Source organism: Somniosus microcephalus, chromosome 9 (assembly GCF_052327205.1).
Source record: "Somniosus microcephalus isolate GS21.2 chromosome 9, FLI_Smic_1.0, whole genome shotgun sequence".
In the NCBI taxonomy this organism is placed as follows: Eukaryota; Metazoa; Chordata; class Chondrichthyes; order Squaliformes; family Somniosidae; genus Somniosus; species Somniosus microcephalus.
Window position 1 is genome coordinate 247198657 of NC_140995.1, and position 19247 is coordinate 247217903.

Genomic DNA, 19247 nt, shown 5'->3' on the forward strand with positions numbered 1-19247 from the left:
GGTGAAAAGCTAGGAATAGCGTAGGTCCAAAGAGCTTCATGGGTCCATGTACACAGATCATTAAAATGTAGTGGGTCAGGTACAAAAGATAAAACCGCTCATGGAATGTTGGCCTTTAATAAAGGGAAGGAAGTGACGCTGCAGCTGTACAGAGCCCTGGGTAGACCACACCTGGAGTACTGGGTGCGGTTCTGGGCACCGCACCTTCAGGATAGACTGGCCTTGGAGGGAGTGCAGCTTGGCTTTACGAGAATGATGCCAGGGCTCCAAGGGTTAGATTGAGATTTTTAGGATTTGAAAGGAATTGATGGGGTAGATAGATAGAAATTGGTTCCGCTGGTGGGGGAGTCAAGGACTAATGTTCCCGTTAAAATGTGCACCGTGCAGCTGTCTGAAGCCCCCGCGCAGGCCGCTTGCCAGTTTCGCAATGGGAAAACCGCGCATGCGCGGAAGCTTGAAGGGGCCGCCCACCCAAAACAAAATTAGAGGGAACACTGTCCAAGACAAGGACATAACCTTCAACTCAGAGCCAGGCCATTCAGGAGAGTTAGGAAACACTTCTTCACACAAAGGGTGGTAGAAGAGTGGAACTCTCTCCCATAAAAGGGATTGGGAGGAGGAGGATGGCGAGGGATGGATCGGGAGGAGGATGGCGTGGGATGGATCGGGAGGAGGATGGCGTGGGATGGATCGGGAGGAGGAGGGCGTGGGATGGATCGGGAGGAGGGTGGCGTGGGATGGATCGGGAGGAGGAGGGCGTGGGATGGATCGGGAGGAGGAGGGCGAGGGATGGATCGGGAGGAGGAGGGCGAGGGATGGATCGGGAGGAGGAGGGCGTGGGATGGATCGGGAGGAGGATGCGGGGGATGGATCGGGAGGAGGAGGGCGAGGGATGGATCGGGAGGAGGAGGGCGGGGGATGGATCGGGAGGAGGAGGGCGAGGGATGGATCGGGAGGAGGATGGCGAGGGATGGATCGGGAGGAGGAGGGCGAGGGATGGATCGGGAGGAGGAGGGCGAGGGATGGATCGGGAGGAGGATGGCGAGGGATGGATCGGGAGGAGGAGGGCGAGGGATGGATCGGGAGGAGGATGGCGAGGGATGGATCAGGAGGAGGAGGGCGTGGGATGGATCAGGAGGAGGATGCGGGGGATGGATCGGGAGGAGGAGGGCGAGGGATGGATCGGGAGGAGGAGGGCGGGGGATGGATCGGGAGGAGGAGGGCGAGGGATGGATCGGGAGGAGGAGGGCGGGGGATGGATCGGGAGGAGGAGGGCGAGGGATGGATCGGGAGGAGGAGGGCGAGGGATGGATCGGGAGGAGGAGGGCGAGGGATGGATCGGGAGGAGGATGGCGAGGGATGGATCGGGAGGAGGAGGGCGAGGGATGGATCGGGAGGAGGAGGGCGAGGGATGGATCGGGAGGAGGATGGCGAGGGATGGATCGGGAGGAGGATGGCGAGGGATGGATCGGGAGGAGGAGGGCGAGGGATGGATCGGGAGGAGGAGGGCGAGGGATGGATCGGGAGGAGGAGGGCGAGGGATGGATCGGGAGGAGGAGGGCGAGGGATGGATCGGGAGGAGGATGGCGAGGGATGGATCGGGAGGATGAGGGCGAGGGATGGATCGGGAGGAGGAGGGCGAGGGATGGATCGGGAGGAGGATGGCGAGGGATGGATCGGGAGGAGGATGGCGAGGGATGGATCGGGAGGAGGATGGCGAGGGATGGATCGGGAGGATGAGGGCGAGGGATGGATCGGGAGGAGGATGGCGAGGGATGGATCGGGAGGAGGAGGGCGAGGGATGGATCAGGAGGAGGATGGCGAGGGATGGATCGGGAGGAGGGCGAGGGATGGATCGGGAGGAGGATGGCGAGGGTTGGATCGGGAGGAGGATGGCGAGGGATGGATCGGGAGGATGAGGGCGAGGGATGGATCGGGAGGATGAGGGCGAGGGATGGATCGGGAGGAGGAGGGCGAGGGATGGATCGGGAGGAGGAGGGCGAGGGATGGATCGGGAGGAGGAGGGCGAGGAATGGATCGGGAGGAGGAGGGCGAGGGATGGATCGGGAGGAGGAGGGCGGGGGATGGATCGGGAGGAGGATGGCGAGGGATGGATCGGGAGGAGGATGGCGAGGGATGGATCGGGAGGATGAGGGCGAGGGATGGATCGGGAGGATGAGGGCGAGGGATGGATCGGGAGGAGGAGGGCGAGGGATGGATCGGGAGGAGGAGGGCGAGGGATGGATCGGGAGGAGGAGGGCGAGGGATGGATCGGGAGGAGGATGGCGAGGGATGGATCGGGAGGAGGAGGGCGAGGGATGGATCGGGAGGAGGAGGGCGAGGGATGGATCGGGAGGAGGAGGGCGAGGGATGGATCGGGAGGAGGAGGGCGAGGGATGGATCGGGAGGAGGAGGGCGAGGGATGGATCGGGAGGAGGATGGCGAGGGATGGATCGGGAGGAGGAGGGCGAGGGATGGATCGGGAGGAGGAGGGCGAGGGATGGATCGGGAGGAGGAGGGCGAGGGATGGATCGGGAGGAGGAGGGCGAGGGATGGATCGGGAGGAGGAGGGCGAGGGATGGATCGGGAGCCCAAGGGGCCAATCAGTGAGCAGCAGCAGCAATGTTCCCTTTAATTTTTTATTGGGCTGCGTGGCCGCACATGCGCGGTTGTTTAAATTGAAACGCCGCTCACCAATTGCGCAGGATCTGCGCGGCCGCAGCTTAAAGGGAACATTGGTCAGCAGCAACTTTACCATGGGGGGCATCACAGAAGTGCCCGATAGTGTGTTCGCCTGAGGTAAATGCATGGGTGTGCGCGCACACACAGACAAGAACACACATACAATGACACACACACACACCTGTAGGGAGACACAGACAGATGCCCCGGAGAGACCCGCGCGCACAGACAGATGCCGCAGAGACCCGCACGCAGACACCGCAGAGACCCGCGCACACACAGACACCGCAGAGACCCGCGCACACACAGACACCGCAGAGACCCGCGCACACACAGACGCCGCAGAGACACACGCACACACAGACGCCGCAGAGACATGCGCACAGAGAGATGCCGCAGAAACACACAGACGCCGCAGAGAGACCCGCGCACACACAGACGCCGCAGAGAGACACGCACACACAGACAGACGACGCAGAGACCCGCGCACACACAGACACCGCAGAGACACACGCACACACAGACGCCGCAGAGAGACACACGCACACACAGACACCGCAGAGACCCGCGCACACAGACAGATGCCGCAGAAACACACAGACGCCGCAGAGAGACCCGCACACACACAGACAGACAGACGCCGCAGAGAGAGACACGCACACACAGGCAGACAGATGCACGCAGAGAGACAGACGCACACACAGACAGACAGATGCCGCAGAGAGAGACACGCACACACAGGCAGACAGACGCCGCAGAGAGAGACACGCACACAGACAGATGCCGCAGAAACCCGCGCGCAGACAGACAGATGCCGCAGAGAGACACGCACACACAGACAGACAGATGCCGCAGAGAGACACACACACACAGACAGACAGATGCCGCAGAGAGACACGCACACACAGGCAGACAGATGCCGCAGAGAGACACGCACACACAGACAGACAGATGCCGCAGAGAGACACGCACACACAGGCAGACAGATGCCGCAGAGAGACACGCACACACAGGCAGACAGATGCCGCAGAGAGACACGCACACACAGGCAGACAGATGCCGCAGAGAGACACGCACACAGGCAGACAGATGCCGCAGAGAGACACGCACACACAGGCAGACAGATGCCGCAGAGAGACACGCACACACAGGCAGACAGATGCCGCAGAGAGACACGCACACACAGGCAGACAGATGCCGCAGAGAGACACGCACACACAGACAGACAGACGCCGCAGAGAAACACGCACACAGACAGACAGACGCTGCAGAGACCCGCGCACACCCAGACAGACAGATGCAAACACACCCACACTGGGCCCAAGCCCTGGCTGAGGGGTGGAGCCCAGCATCTTGCTGGGTTGTGTGGCTGAGTACAAGAGGCATTGCGTCTACCCACTGGGCTATTCTGATTGGCCATACACACTTGGCAATGGGGCAGGTAGGAAGGGGTGGAGTGTGTGTTCTGGGGCTTGGAGCCAAGTGAGGTGGGGGCTCTATACCCGTGTTCTGGGAGACAGGGAGGTGTTGCCGCCTCTGGCTCTATTGCTTTGCCTCTTCCCAATGGCGAAATCAGGCGGGTATCTTTCCACCTTCTAATGGACCATCTGCGCTGCAATCCCCTCACCCCCACAATCTAGAAACCCCCTTCATTTACATTTATATAAAAACATGTCCGTCCAGTGCGCCAACTGTCCGTACAAAATAAGAGCAGCGAAGCCCCGGCTACACCTTCTGCACAGGTGGCTGGCACTGGGCGGGCCTCTTCTTGATCTTCATGCGGCTCTTGGCGTAGACCCGCAGGAAGAGAGCGAGGAAGACGATGGCGAGGCCCAAGCCGCCCACCAGGGTGACCGCGTGGCCGTAGATGAGGCAGGAGAGGAGGATGGCGAAAGCCTGGCGCAGGGTCATGATGATGGTGAAGACAGCAGCTCCGAACTGGCCAATGGTGTAGAAGATGAAGAGCTGCCCGCAGGCGGAGCAAACCGACAGCAGCCCGGCGTGCAGGGCGAACTCCGGGTGCTGCGCCATGAAGCCCAGCGACTGGAAGAAAGCCCCCTGCTCCAGCAGCGAGCCCACCGTCAAGAGGCAGGAGAAGAGGTTGACCCCGAACATCATCTGGATTGAGGACATCTTGTACTTGAAGAGAGCGTCCTGCCAGTTGGAGGTGAAGCTGTCAAAGACTATGTAGCCAGCGAGGATCACAATGCCAGACAAGGTGGTGACGGTGGACGGGTGCTTGTCCTGTGTGCTGGACAGGAGGAACATGCTGACTCCAGCAGAGATCAGCATGGCCGTCAAGTACTCCCAGTACTCGTAGCTCTTGTGCGACACTACCTTGCCCATCAGCATGACGGGAATGACCTTGGAGGCCTTGGCCAGGACCTGGGTGGGGAAGCTGATGAACTTCAAGGCCTCGTACTGGCACCAGCTGCTCAGGATGTTAGAGAGCGAGGCGAAGGAGTATTTGTACATGGGCGCCCCGTGGCGGGGCTGCTTGGTCAGGGCACAGCACAGGCCTGCCACCGTGACAGCCAGGATACGGTTCATGAAGACCAGGAACTGTGAGTCGTGGAACTTCACCCCGGGGCTGGTCTCCGTCATCCCGTAGGTCTTGGTCATCACGCGCTCCTGCAGGACCCCCCAGGTCAGGTAGGACACCTGGAACACACAAACAAAACAACGATTGAATGGGAAACATCTACTACAGAAGGTGGGGGTGGGGGAAGGGACAATGGACGGCGACGTGGGTCACACGTCGCCCTTCATCTCTGGGAGTCCTCCTTACAAAGCTTTGGATCTGCACTAGATACTCTTTGGGGTTCAGCGTTACCGGTTTCTCTCTCTCTCTGTAAGCGGATCACATGTCCACAATGGTCACAATTACTACCCAATATTTAGCCATATGCTGTTAAGATCCAAAGCACATCAGAGTGCACCTGCAATAGACCAAATGGGAAAGGCAGGGGAATGGGACTGAGGAGAACCCGTCCAGAGAGAGGGCACGGGAAATGGGACTGAGGAGAGCGTTCAGAGAGAGGGCACGTGGAATGGGACTGAGGGGAGTGTTCAGAGAGAGGGCACAGGGGAATGGGACTGAGGAGAGCATTCAGAGAGAGGGCACAGGGGAATGGGACTGAGGGGAGCGTTCAGAGAGAGGGCACGGGGATGGGACTGAGGAGAACGTTCAGAGAGAGGGCACAGGGGAATGGGACTGAGGGGAGCGTTCAGAGAGAGGGCACAGGGGAATGGGACTGAGGAGAGCGTTCAGAGAGAGGGCACAGGGGAATGGGACTGAGGAGAGCGTTCAGAGAGAGGGCACAGGAGAATGGGACCGAGGGGAACCCGTCCAGAGAGAGGGCACAGGGGAATGGGACTGAGGAGAGCGTTCAGAGAGAGGGCACAGGGGAATGGGACTGAGGAGAGCGTTCAGAGAGAGGGCACAGGGGAATGGGACTGAGGGGAGTGTTCAGAGAGAGGGCACAGGGGAATGGGACTGAGGAGAGCGTTCAGAGAGAGGGCACGGGAATGGGACTGAGGAGAGCATTCAGAGAGAGGGCACAGGGGAATGGGACGGAGGGCAGCGTTCAGAGAGGGAATGGGACTGAGGGGAGCGTTCAGAGAGAGGGCACAGGGGAATGGGACTGAGGAGAGTGTTCAGAGAGAGGGCACGGGAATGGGACTGAGGAGAGCGTTCAGAGAGAGGGCACAGGGGAATGGGACTGAGGAGAGCGTTCAGAGAGAGGGCACGGGGAATGAGACTGAGGAGAGCGTTCAGAGAGAGGGCACAGGGGAATGGGACTGAGGAGAGCGTTCAGAGAGAGGGCACAGGGGAATGGGACTGAGGAGAGCGTTCAGAGAGAGGGCACTGGGGAATGGGACTGAGGAGAGCGTTCAGAGAGAGGGCACAGGGGAATGGGACCGAGGAGAGCGTTCAGAGAGAGGGCGCAGGAGAATGGGACTGAGGAGAGCGTTCAGAGAGAGGGCACAGGGGTATGGGACTGAGGAGAGCGTTCAGAGAGAGGGCACGGGAATGGGACTGAGGAGAGCATTCAGAGAGAGGGCGCAGGAGAATGGGACTGAGGAGAGCGTTCAGAGAGAGGGCACAGGGGAATGGGACTGAGGGGAGCGTTCAGAGAGAGGGCACAGGGGAATGGGACTGAGGGGAGCGTTCAGAGAAGGCACAGGGGAATGGGACTGAGGAGAGCGTTCAGAGAGAGGTCACAGGGGAATGGGACTGAGGAGAGCGTTCAGAGAGAGGGCACAGGGGAATGGGACTGAGGAGAGCGTTCAGAGAGAGGGCACGGGAATGGGACTGAGGAGAGCGTTCAGAGAGAGGGCACAGGGGAATGGGACTGAGGAGAGCGTTCAGAGAGAGGGCACAGGGGAATGGGACTGAGGAGAGCGTTCAGAGAGAGGGCACAGGGAAATGGGACTGAGGGGAACTCGTTCAGAGAGAGGGCACAGGGGAATGGGACTGAGGGGAACTCGTTCAGAGAGCGGGCACAGGGGAATGGGACTGAGGAGAGCGTTCAGAGAGGGGGCACAGGGGAATGGGACTGAGGAGAGCATTCAGAGAGAGGGCACAGGGAAATGGGACTGAGGGGAGCGTTCAGAGAGCGGGCACAGGGGAATGGGACTGAGGAGAGCGTTCAGAGAGGGGGCACAGGGGAATGGGACTGAGGAGAGCATTCAGAGAGAGGGCACAGGGGAATGGGACTGAGGGGAACGTTCAGAGAGGGCACAGGGGAATGGGACTGAGGGGAGCATTCAGAGAGAGGGCACAGGGGAATGGGACTGAGGGGAGCGTACAGAGAGAGGGCACAGGGGAATGGGACTGAGGAGAGCGTTCAGAGAGAGGGCACAGGGGAATGGGACTGAGGAGAGCGTTCAGAGAGAGGGCACAGGGGAATGGGACCGAGCAGAGTGTTCAGAGAGAGGGCACAGGGGAATGGGACTGAGAGCGTTCAGAGAGAGGGCACAGGGGAATGGGACTGAGGAGAGCGTTCAGCGAGAGTGCACAGGGGAATGGGACTGAGGAGAGCTCGTTCAGAGAGAGGGCACAGGGGAATGGGACTGAGGAGAGCGTTCAGAGAGAGGGCACAGGGGAATGGGACTGAGGGGAGCGTTCAGAGAGAGGGCACGGGATTGGGACTGAGGAGAGCGTTCAGAGAGAGGGCACAGGGGAATGGGACTGAGGAGAACGTTCAGAGAGAGGGCACAGGGGAATGGGACTGAGGAGAGCGTTCAGAGGGCACAGGGGAATGGGACTGAGGAGAGTGTTCAGAGAGAGGGCACAGGGGAATGGGACTGAGGAGAGCGTTCAGAGGGCACGGGAATGGGACTGAGGAGAGCGTTCAGAGGGCACAGGGGAATGAGACTGAGGAGAGCGTTCAGAGAGGGCACAGGGGAATGGGACTGAGGAGAGCGTTCAGAGGGCACAGGGGAATGAGACTGAGGAGAGCGTTCAGAGGGCACAGGGGAATGAGACTGAGGAGAGCGTTCAGAGAGGGCACAGGGGAATGGGACTGAGGAGAGCGTTCAGAGAGAGGGCACAGGGAAATTGGACTGAGGGGAACTCGTTCAGAGAGAGGGCACAGGGGAATGGGACTGAGGTGAGCATTCAGAGAGCGGGCACAGGGGAATGGGACTGAGGAGAGCGTTCAGAGAGAGGGCACAGGGGAATGGGACTGAGGAGAGCGTTCAGAGAGCGGGCACAGGGGAATGGGACTGAGGAGAGTGTTCAGAGAGCGGGCACAGGGGAATGGGACTGAGGAGAGCGTTCAGAGAGGGAACAGTGGAATGGGACTGAGGAGAGCATTCAGAGGGAGGGCACAGGGGAATGGGACTGAGGAGAACGTTCAGAGAGAGGGCACAGGGGAATGGGACTGAGGAGAGCGTTCAGAGAGGGGGCACAGGGGAATGGGACTGAGGAGAGCATTCAGAGAGAGGGCACAGGGGAATGGGACTGAGGAGAGCGTTCAGAGAGGGGGCACAGGGGAATGGGACTGAGGAGAGCATTCAGAGAGAGGGCACAGTGGAATGGGACTGAGGAGAGCGTTCAGAGGGAGGGCACAGGGGAATGGGACTGAGGAGAACGTTCAGAGAGAGGGCACAGGGGAATGGGACTGAGGAGAGCGTTCAGAGAGGGGGCACAGGGGAATGGGACTGAGGAGAGCATTCAGAGAGAGGGCACAGGGGAATGGGACTGAGGAGAGCGTTCAGAGAGGGGGCACAGGGGAATGGGACTGAGGAGAGCGTTCAGAGAGAGGGCACAGGGGAATGGGACTGAGGAGAGCGTTCAGAGAGGGGGCACAGGGGAATGGGACTGAGGAGAGCGTTCAGAGAGAGGGCACAGGGGAATGGGACTGAGGGGAGCGTTCAGAGAGAGGGCACAGGGGAATGGGACTGAGGAGAGCGTTCAGAGAGAGGGCACAGGGGAATGGGACTGAGGAGAGCCTTCAGAGAGAGGGCACAGGGGAATGGGACTGAGGAGAGCGTTCAGAGAGAGGGCACAGGGGAATGGGACTGAGGAGAGCGTTCAGAGAGAGGGCACAGGGGAATGGGACTGAGGGGGAGCGTTCAGAGAGAGGGCACAGGGGAATGGGACTGAGGAGAGCGTTCAGAGAGAGGGCACAGGGGAATGGGACTGAGGAGAGCCTTCAGAGAGAGGGCACAGGGGAATGGGACTGAGGAGAGTGTTCAGAGAGAGGGCACAGGGGAATGGGACTGAGGAGAGCGTTCAGAGAGAGGGCACGGGAATGGGACTGAGGAGAGCGTTCAGAGAGAGGGCACAGGGGAATGGGACTGAGGGGAGCGTTCAGAGAGAGGGCACGGGAATGGGACTGAGGAGAGCGTTCAGAGAAAGGGCACAGGTGAATGGGACTGAGGAGAGCGTTCAGAGAGAGGGCACAGGGGAATGGGACTGAGGAGAGCGTTCAGAGAGAGGGCACAGGGGAATGGGACTGAGAGCGTTCAGAGAGAGGGCACAGGGGAATGGGACTGAGGAGAGCGTTCAGAGAGGGCACGGGAATGGGACTGAGGAGAGCGTTCAGAGAGAGGGCACAGGGGAATGGGACTGAGGGGAACGTTCAGAGAGAGGGCACGGGGGAATGGGACTGAGGAGAGCGTTCAGATAGAGGGCACAGGGGAATGGGACTGAGGAGAGCGTTCAGAGAGAGGGCACAGGGGAATGGGACTGAGGAGAGCGTTCAGAGAGAGGGCACAGGGGAATGGGACTGAGGAGAGCGTTCAGAGAGGGCACGGGAATGGGACTGAGGAGAGCGTTCAGAGAGAGGGCACAGGGGAATGGGACTGAGGAGAGCGTTCAGAGAGAGGGCACAGGGGAATGGGACTGAGGGGAGTGTTCAGAGAGAGGGCACAGGGGAATGGGACTGAGGAGAGCGTTCAGAGAGAGGGCACAGGGGAATGGGACTGAGGGGAGCGTTCAGAGAGATGGCACAGGGGAATGGGACTGAGGGGAGCGTTCAGAGAGAGGGCACAGGGGAATGGGACTGAGGAGAGCGTTCAGAGAGAGGGCACAGGGGAATGGGACTGAGGAGACCGTTCAGAGAGAGGGCACAGGGAAATGTGACTGAGGGGAACTCGTTCAGAGAGAGGGCACAGGGGAATGGGACTGAGGGGAACTCGTTCAGAGAGCGGGCACAGGGGAATGGGACTGAGGAGAGCGTTCAGAGAGGGGGCACAGGGGAATGGGACTGAGGAGAGCGTTCAGAGTGGGCACGGGAATGGGACTGAGGAGAGCGTTCAGAGAGTGGGCACAGGGGAATGGGACTGAGGGGAACGTTCAGAGAGGGCACAGGGGAATGGGACTGAGGGGAGCATACAGAGAGAGGGCACAGGGGAATGGGACTGAGGAGAACGTTCAGAGAGAGGGCACAGGGGAATGGGACTGATGAGAGCGTTCAGAGAGAGGGCACAAGGGAATGGGACTGAGGGGAGCGTACAGAGAGAGGGCACAGGGGAATGGGACTGAGGAGAGCGTTCAGAGAGAGGGCACAGGGGAATGGGACTGAGGAGAGCGTTCAGAGAGAGGGCACATGGGAATGGGACCGAGCAGAGTGTTCAGAGAGAGAGCACAGGGGAATGGGACTGAGGAGAGCGTTCAGAGAGAGTGCACAGGGGAATGGGACTGAGGAGAGCGTTCAGAGAGCGGGCACAGGGGAATGGGACTGAGGAGAGCGTTCAGAGAGGGAACAGTGGAATGGGACTGAGGAGAGCATTCAGAGGGAGGGCACAGGGGAATGGGACTGAGGTGAGCATTCAGAGAGCGGGCACAGGGGAATGGGACTGAGGAGAGCGTTCAGAGAGAGGGCACAGGGGAATGGGACTGAGGAGAGCGTTCAGAGAGCGGGCACAGGGGAATGGGACTGAGGAGAGCGTTCAGAGAGCGGGCACAGGGGAATGGGACTGAGGAGAGCGTTCAGAGAGGGAACAGTGGAATGGGACTGAGGAGAGCATTCAGAGGGAGGGCACAGGGGAATGGGACTGAGGAGAACGTTCAGAGAGAGGGCACAGGGGAATGGGACTGAGGAGAGCGTTCAGAGAGGGGGCACAGGGGAATGGGACTGAGGAGAGCATTCAGAGAGAGGGCACAGGGGAATGGGACTGAGGAGAGCGTTCAGAGAGGGGGCACAGGGGAATGGGACTGAGGAGAGCATTCAGAGAGAGGGCACAGTGGAATGGGACTGAGGAGAGCGTTCAGAGGGAGGGCACAGGGGAATGGGACTGAGGAGAACGTTCAGAGAGAGGGCACAGGGGAATGGGACTGAGGAGAGCGTTCAGAGAGGGGGCACAGGGGAATGGGACTGAGGAGAGCATTCAGAGAGAGGGCACAGGGGAATGGGACTGAGGGGAGCGTTCAGAGAGAGGGCACAGGGGAATGGGACTGAGGAGAGCGTTCAGAGAGGGGGCACAGGGGAATGGGACTGAGGAGAGCGTTCAGAGAGAGGGCACAGGGGAATGGGACTGAGGAGAGCGTTCAGAGAGGGGGCACAGGGGAATGGGACTGAGGAGAGCGTTCAGAGAGAGGGCACAGGGGAATGGGACTGAGGGGAGCGTTCAGAGAGAGGGCACAGGGGAATGGGACTGAGGAGAGCGTTCAGAGAGAGGGCACAGGGGAATGGGACTGAGGAGAGCCTTCAGAGAGAGGGCACAGGGGAATGGGACTGAGGAGAGCGTTCAGAGAGAGGGCACAGGGGAATGGGACTGAGGAGGGCGTTCAGAGAGAGGGCACAGGGGAATGGGACTGAGGGGAGCGTTCAGAGAGAGGGCACAGGGGAATGGGACTGAGGAGAGCGTTCAGAGAGAGGGCACAGGGGAATGGGACTGAGGAGAGCCTTCAGAGAGAGGGCACAGGGGAATGGGACTGAGGAGAGTGTTCAGAGAGAGGGCACAGGGGAATGGGACTGAGGAGAGCGTTCAGAGAGAGGGCACGGGAATGGGACTGAGGAGAGCATTCAGAGAGAGGGCACAGGGGAATGGGACGGAGGGCAGCGTTCAGAGAGGGAATGGGACTGAGGGGAGCGTTCAGAGAGAGGGCACAGGGGAATGGGACTGAGGAGAGTGTTCAGAGAGAGGGCACGGGAATGGGACTGAGGAGAGCGTTCAGAGAGAGGGCACAGGGGAATGGGACTGAGGAGAGCGTTCAGAGAGAGGGCACGGGGAATGAGACTGAGGAGAGCGTTCAGAGAGAGGGCACAGGGGAATGGGACTGAGGAGAGCGTTCAGAGAGAGGGCACAGGGGAATGGGACTGAGGAGAGCGTTCAGAGAGAGGGCACTGGGGAATGGGACTGAGGAGAGCGTTCAGAGAGAGGGCACAGGGGAATGGGACCGAGGAGAGCGTTCAGAGAGAGGGCGCAGGAGAATGGGACTGAGGAGAGCGTTCAGAGAGAGGGCACAGGGGTATGGGACTGAGGAGAGCGTTCAGAGAGAGGGCACGGGAATGGGACTGAGGAGAGCATTCAGAGAGAGGGCGCAGGAGAATGGGACTGAGGAGAGCGTTCAGAGAGAGGGCACAGGGGAATGGGACTGAGGGGAGCGTTCAGAGAGAGGGCACAGGGGAATGGGACTGAGGGGAGCGTTCAGAGAAGGCACAGGGGAATGGGACTGAGGAGAGCGTTCAGAGAGAGGTCACAGGGGAATGGGACTGAGGAGAGCGTTCAGAGAGAGGGCACAGGGGAATGGGACTGAGGAGAGCGTTCAGAGAGAGGGCACGGGAATGGGACTGAGGAGAGCGTTCAGAGAGAGGGCACAGGGGAATGGGACTGAGGAGAGCGTTCAGAGAGAGGGCACAGGGGAATGGGACTGAGGAGAGCGTTCAGAGAGAGGGCACAGGGAAATGGGACTGAGGGGAACTCGTTCAGAGAGAGGGCACAGGGGAATGGGACTGAGGGGAACTCGTTCAGAGAGCGGGCACAGGGGAATGGGACTGAGGAGAGCGTTCAGAGAGGGGGCACAGGGGAATGGGACTGAGGAGAGCATTCAGAGAGAGGGCACAGGGAAATGGGACTGAGGGGAGCGTTCAGAGAGGGGGCACAGGGGAATGGGACTGAGGGGAGCGTTCAGAGTGGGCACGGGAATGGGACTGAGGAGAGCGTTCAGAGAGAGGGCACAGGGGAATGGGACTGAGGGGAACGTTCAGAGAGGGCACAGGGGAATGGGACTGAGGGGAGCATTCAGAGAGAGGGCACAGGGGAATGGGACTGAGGGGAGCGTACAGAGAGAGGGCACAGGGGAATGGGACTGAGGAGAGCGTTCAGAGAGAGGGCACAGGGGAATGGGACTGAGGAGAGCGTTCAGAGAGAGGGCACAGGGGAATGGGACCGAGCAGAGTGTTCAGAGAGAGGGCACAGGGGAATGGGACTGAGAGCGTTCAGAGAGAGGGCACAGGGGAATGGGACTGAGGAGAGCGTTCAGCGAGAGTGCACAGGGGAATGGGACTGAGGAGAGCTCGTTCAGAGAGAGGGCACAGGGGAATGGGACTGAGGAGAGCGTTCAGAGAGAGGGCACAGGGGAATGGGACTGAGGGGAGCGTTCAGAGAGAGGGCACGGGATTGGGACTGAGGAGAGCGTTCAGAGAGAGGGCACAGGGGAATGGGACTGAGGAGAACGTTCAGAGAGAGGGCACAGGGGAATGGGACTGAGGAGAGCGTTCAGAGGGCACAGGGGAATGGGACTGAGGAGAGTGTTCAGAGAGAGGGCACAGGGGAATGGGACTGAGGAGAGCGTTCAGAGGGCACGGGAATGGGACTGAGGAGAGCGTTCAGAGGGCACAGGGGAATGAGACTGAGGAGAGCGTTCAGAGAGGGCACAGGGGAATGGGACTGAGGAGAGCGTTCAGAGGGCACAGGGGAATGAGACTGAGGAGAGCGTTCAGAGGGCACAGGGGAATGAGACTGAGGAGAGCGTTCAGAGAGGGCACAGGGGAATGGGACTGAGGAGAGCGTTCAGAGAGAGGGCACAGGGAAATTGGACTGAGGGGAACTCGTTCAGAGAGAGGGCACAGGGGAATGGGACTGAGGTGAGCATTCAGAGAGCGGGCACAGGGGAATGGGACTGAGGAGAGCGTTCAGAGAGAGGGCACAGGGGAATGGGACTGAGGAGAGCGTTCAGAGAGCGGGCACAGGGGAATGGGACTGAGGAGAGCGTTCAGAGAGCGGGCACAGGGGAATGGGACTGAGGAGAGCGTTCAGAGAGAGGGCACAGGGGAATGGGACTGAGGAGAGCGTTCAGAGAGGGGGCACAGGGGAATGGGACTGAGGAGAGCATTCAGAGAGAGGGCACAGGGGAATGGGACTGAGGAGAGCGTTCAGAGAGGGGGCACAGGGGAATGGGACTGAGGAGAGCATTCAGAGAGAGGGCACAGTGGAATGGGACTGAGGAGAGCGTTCAGAGGGAGGGCACAGGGGAATGGGACTGAGGAGAACGTTCAGAGAGAGGGCACAGGGGAATGGGACTGAGGAGAGCGTTCAGAGAGGGGGCACAGGGGAATGGGACTGAGGAGAGCATTCAGAGAGAGGGCACAGGGGAATGGGACTGAGGAGAGCGTTCAGAGAGGGGGCACAGGGGAATGGGACTGAGGAGAGCGTTCAGAGAGAGGGCACAGGGGAATGGGACTCAGGAGAGCGTTCAGAGAGGGGGCACAGGGGAATGGGACTGAGGAGAGCGTTCAGAGAGAGGGCACAGGGGAATGGGACTGAGGGGAGCGTTCAGAGAGAGGGCACAGGGGAATGGGACTGAGGAGAGCGTTCAGAGAGAGGGCACAGGGGAATGGGACTGAGGAGAGCCTTCAGAGAGAGGGCACAGGGGAATGGGACTGAGGAGAGCGTTCAGAGAGAGGGCACAGGGGAATGGGACTGAGGAGAGCGTTCAGAGAGAGGGCACAGGGGAATGGGACTGAGGGGGAGCGTTCAGAGAGAGGGCACAGGGGAATGGGACTGAGGAGAGCGTTCAGAGAGAGGGCACAGGGGAATGGGACTGAGGAGAGCCTTCAGAGAGAGGGCACAGGGGAATGGGACTGAGGAGAGTGTTCAGAGAGAGGGCACAGGGGAATGGGACTGAGGAGAGCGTTCAGAGAGAGGGCACGGGAATGGGACTGAGGAGAGCGTTCAGAGAGAGGGCACAGGGGAATGGGACTGAGGGGAGCGTTCAGAGAGAGGGCACGGGAATGGGACTGAGGAGAGCGTTCAGAGAAAGGGCACAGGTGAATGGGACTGAGGAGAGCGTTCAGAGAGAGGGCACAGGGGAATGGGACTGAGGAGAGCGTTCAGAGAGAGGGCACAGGGGAATGGGACTGAGAGCGTTCAGAGAGAGGGCACAGGGGAATGGGACTGAGGAGAGCGTTCAGAGAGGGCACGGGAATGGGACTGAGGAGAGGGTTCAGAGAGAGGGCACAGGGGAATGGGACTGAGGGGAACGTTCAGAGAGAGGGCACGGGGGAATGGGACTGAGGAGAGCGTTCAGATAGAGGGCACAGGGGAATGGGACTGAGGAGAGCGTTCAGAGAGAGGACACAGGGGAATGGGACTGAGGAGAGCGTTCAGAGAGAGGGCACAGGGGAATGGGACTGAGGAGAGCGTTCAGAGAGGGCACGGGAATGGGACTGAGGAGAGCGTTCAGAGAGAGGGCACAGGGGAATGGGACTGAGGAGAGCGTTCAGAGAGAGGGCACAGGGGAATGGGACTGAGGGGAGTGTTCAGAGAGAGGGCACAGGGGAATGGGACTGAGGAGAGCGTTCAGAGAGAGGGCACAGGGGAATGGGACTGAGGGGAGCGTTCAGAGAGATGGCACAGGGGAATGGGACTGAGGGGAGCGTTCAGAGAGAGGGCACAGGGGAATGGGACTGAGGAGAGCGTTCAGAGAGAGGGCACAGGGGAATGGGACTGAGGAGACCGTTCAGAGAGAGGGCACAGGGAAATGTGACTGAGGGGAACTCGTTCAGAGAGAGGGCACAGGGGAATGGGACTGAGGGGAACTCGTTCAGAGAGCGGGCACAGGGGAATGGGACTGAGGAGAGCGTTCAGAGAGGGGGCACAGGGGAATGGGACTGAGGAGAGCGTTCAGAGTGGGCACGGGAATGGGACTGAGGAGAGCGTTCAGAGAGTGGGCACAGGGGAATGGGACTGAGGGGAACGTTCAGAGAGGGCACAGGGGAATGGGACTGAGGGGAGCATACAGAGAGAGGGCACAGGGGAATGGGACTGAGGAGAACGTTCAGAGAGAGGGCACAGGGGAATGGGACTGATGAGAGCGTTCAGAGAGAGGGCACAAGGGAATGGGACTGAGGGGAGCGTACAGAGAGAGGGCACAGGGGAATGGGACTGAGGAGAGCGTTCAGAGAGAGGGCACAGGGGAATGGGACTGAGGAGAGCGTTCAGAGAGAGGGCACAGGGGAATGGGACCGAGCAGAGTGTTCAGAGAGAGAGCACAGGGGAATGGGACTGAGGAGAGCGTTCAGAGAGAGTGCACAGGGGAATGGGACTGAGGAGAGCGTTCAGAGAGGGAACAGTGGAATGGGACTGAGGAGAGCATTCAGAGGGAGGGCACAGGGGAATGGGACTGAGGAGAGCGTTCAGAGAGAGGGCACAGGGGAATGGGACTGAGGAGAGCGTTCAGAGAGCGGGCACAGGGGAATGGGACTGAGGAGAGCGTTCAGAGAGCGGGCACAGGGGAATGGGACTGAGGAGAGCGTTCAGAGAGGGAACAGTGGAATGGGACTGAGGAGAGCATTCAGAGGGAGGGCACAGGGGAATGGGACTGAGGAGAACGTTCAGAGAGAGGGCACAGGGGAATGGGACTGAGGAGAGCGTTCAGAGAGGGGGCACAGGGGAATGGGACTGAGGAGAGCATTCAGAGAGAGGGCACAGGGGAATGGGACTGAGGAGAGCGTTCAGAGAGGGGGCACAGGGGAATGGGACTGAGGAGAGCATTCAGAGAGAGGGCACAGTGGAATGGGACTGAGGAGAGCGTTCAGAGGGAGGGCACAGGGGAATGGGACTGAGGAGAACGTTCAGAGAGAGGGCACAGGGGAATGGGACTGAGGAGAGCGTTCAGAGAGGGGGCACAGGGGAATGGGACTGAGGAGAACGTTCAGAGAGAGGGCACAGGGAAATGGGACTGAGGGGAGCGTTCAGAGAGGGGGCACAGGGGAATGGGACTGAGGGGAGCGTTCAGAGTGGGCACGGGAATGGGACTGAGGAGAGCGTTCAGAGAGAGGGCACAGGGGAATGGGACTGAGGGGAACGTTCAGAGAGGGCACAGGGGAATGGGACTGAGGGGAGCATTCAGAGAGAGGGCACAGGGGAATGGGACTGAGGGGAGCGTACAGAGAGAGGGCACAGGGGAATGGGACTGAGGAGAGCGTTCAGAGAGAGGGCACAGGGGAATGGGACTGAGGAGAGCGTTCAGAGAGAGGGCACAGGGGAATGGGACCGAGCAGAGTGTTCAGAGAGAGGGCACAGGGGAATGGGACTGAGAGCGTTCAGAGAGAGGGCACAGGGGAATGGGACTGAGGAGAGCGTTCAGCGAGAGTGCACAGGGGAATGGGACTGAGGAGAGCTCGTTCAGAGAGAGGGCACAGGGGAATGGGACTGAGGAGAGCGTTCAGAGAGAGGGCACAGGGGAATGGGACTGAGGGGAGCGTTCAGAGAGAGGGCACGGGATTGGGACTGAGGAGAGCGTTCAGAGAGAGGGCACAGGGGAATGGGACTGAGGAGAACGTTCAGAGAGAGGGCACAGGGGAATGGGACTGAGGAGAGCGTTCAGAGGGCACAGGGGAATGGGACTGAGGAGAGTGTTCAGAGAGAGGGCACAGGGGAATGGGACTGAGGAGAGCGTTCAGAGGGCACGGGAATGGGACTGAGGAGAGCGTTCAGAGGGCACAGGGGAATGAGACTGAGGAGAGCGTTCAGAGAGGGCACAGGGGAATGGGACTGAGGAGAGCGTTCAGAGGGCACAGGGGAATGAGACTGAGGAGAGCGTTCAGAGGGCACAGGGGAATGAGACTGAGGAGAGCGTTCAGAGAGGGCACAGGGGAATGGGACTGAGGAGAGCGTTCAGAGAGAGGGCACAGGGAAATTGGACTGAGGGGAACTCGTTCAGAGAGAGGGCACAGGGGAATGGGACTGAGGTGAGCATTCAGAGAGCGGGCACAGGGGAATGGGACTGAGGAGAGCGTTCAGAGAGAGGGCACAGGGGAATGGGACTGAGGAGAGCGTTCAGAGAGCGGGCACAGGGGAATGGGACTGAGGAGAGCGTTCAGAGAGCGGGCACAGGGGAATGGGACTGAGGAGAGCGTTCAGAGAGGGAACAGTGGAATGGGACTGAGGAGAGCATTCAGAGGGAGGGCACAGGGGAATGGGACTGAGGAGAACGTTCAGAGAGAGGGCACAGGGGAATGGGACTGAGGAGAGCGTTCAGAGAGGGGGCACAGGGGAATGGGACTGAGGAGAGCATTCAGAGAGAGGGCACAGGGGAATGGGACTGAGGAGAGCGTTCAGAGAGGGGGCACAGGGGAATGGGACTGAGGAGAGCATTCAGAGAGAGGGCACAGTGGAATGGGACTGAGGAGAGCGTTCAGAGGGAGGGCACAGGGGAATGGGACTGAGGAGAACGTTCAGAGAGAGGGCACAGGGGAATGGGACTGAGGAGAGCGTTCAGAGAGGGGGCACAGGGGAATGGGACTGAGGAGAGCATTCAGAGAGAGGGCACAGGGGAATGGGACTGAGGAGAGCGTTCAGAGAGGGGGCACAGGGGAATGGGACTGAGGAGAGCGTTCAGAGAGAGGGCACAGGGGAATGGGACTGAGGAGAGCGTTCAGAGAGGGGGCACAGGGGAATGGGACTGAGGAGAGCGTTCAGAGAGAGGGCACAGGGGAATGGGACTGAGGGGAGCGTTCAGAGAGAGGGCACAGGGGAATGGGACTGAGGAGAGCGTTCAGAGAGAGGGCACAGGGGAATGGGACTGAGGAGAGCCTTCAGAGAGAGGGCACAGGGGAATGGGACTGAGGAGAGCGTTCAGAGAGAGGGCACAGGGGAATGGGACT

The 19247-nt window shown here is 60.2% G+C and overlaps 1 protein-coding gene across 1 annotated transcript in view; it reads right to left on the reverse strand.

The window, feature by feature from the left end:
• Positions 1 to 2590: 2590 nt before the first annotated feature.
• slc35b2 (solute carrier family 35 member B2) overlaps positions 2591 to 19247 on the reverse strand; it is a 208876-nt gene continuing 192219 nt past the window's right edge. The window contains exon 2 of the mRNA XM_085998107.1: positions 2591 to 5343. Coding sequence (XP_085854233.1) covers positions 4408 to 5304 — 897 coding nt within the window. The 5' untranslated portion in view covers positions 5305 to 5343 and the 3' untranslated portion in view covers positions 2591 to 4407. The remainder of the gene's footprint in view (positions 5344 to 19247) is intronic.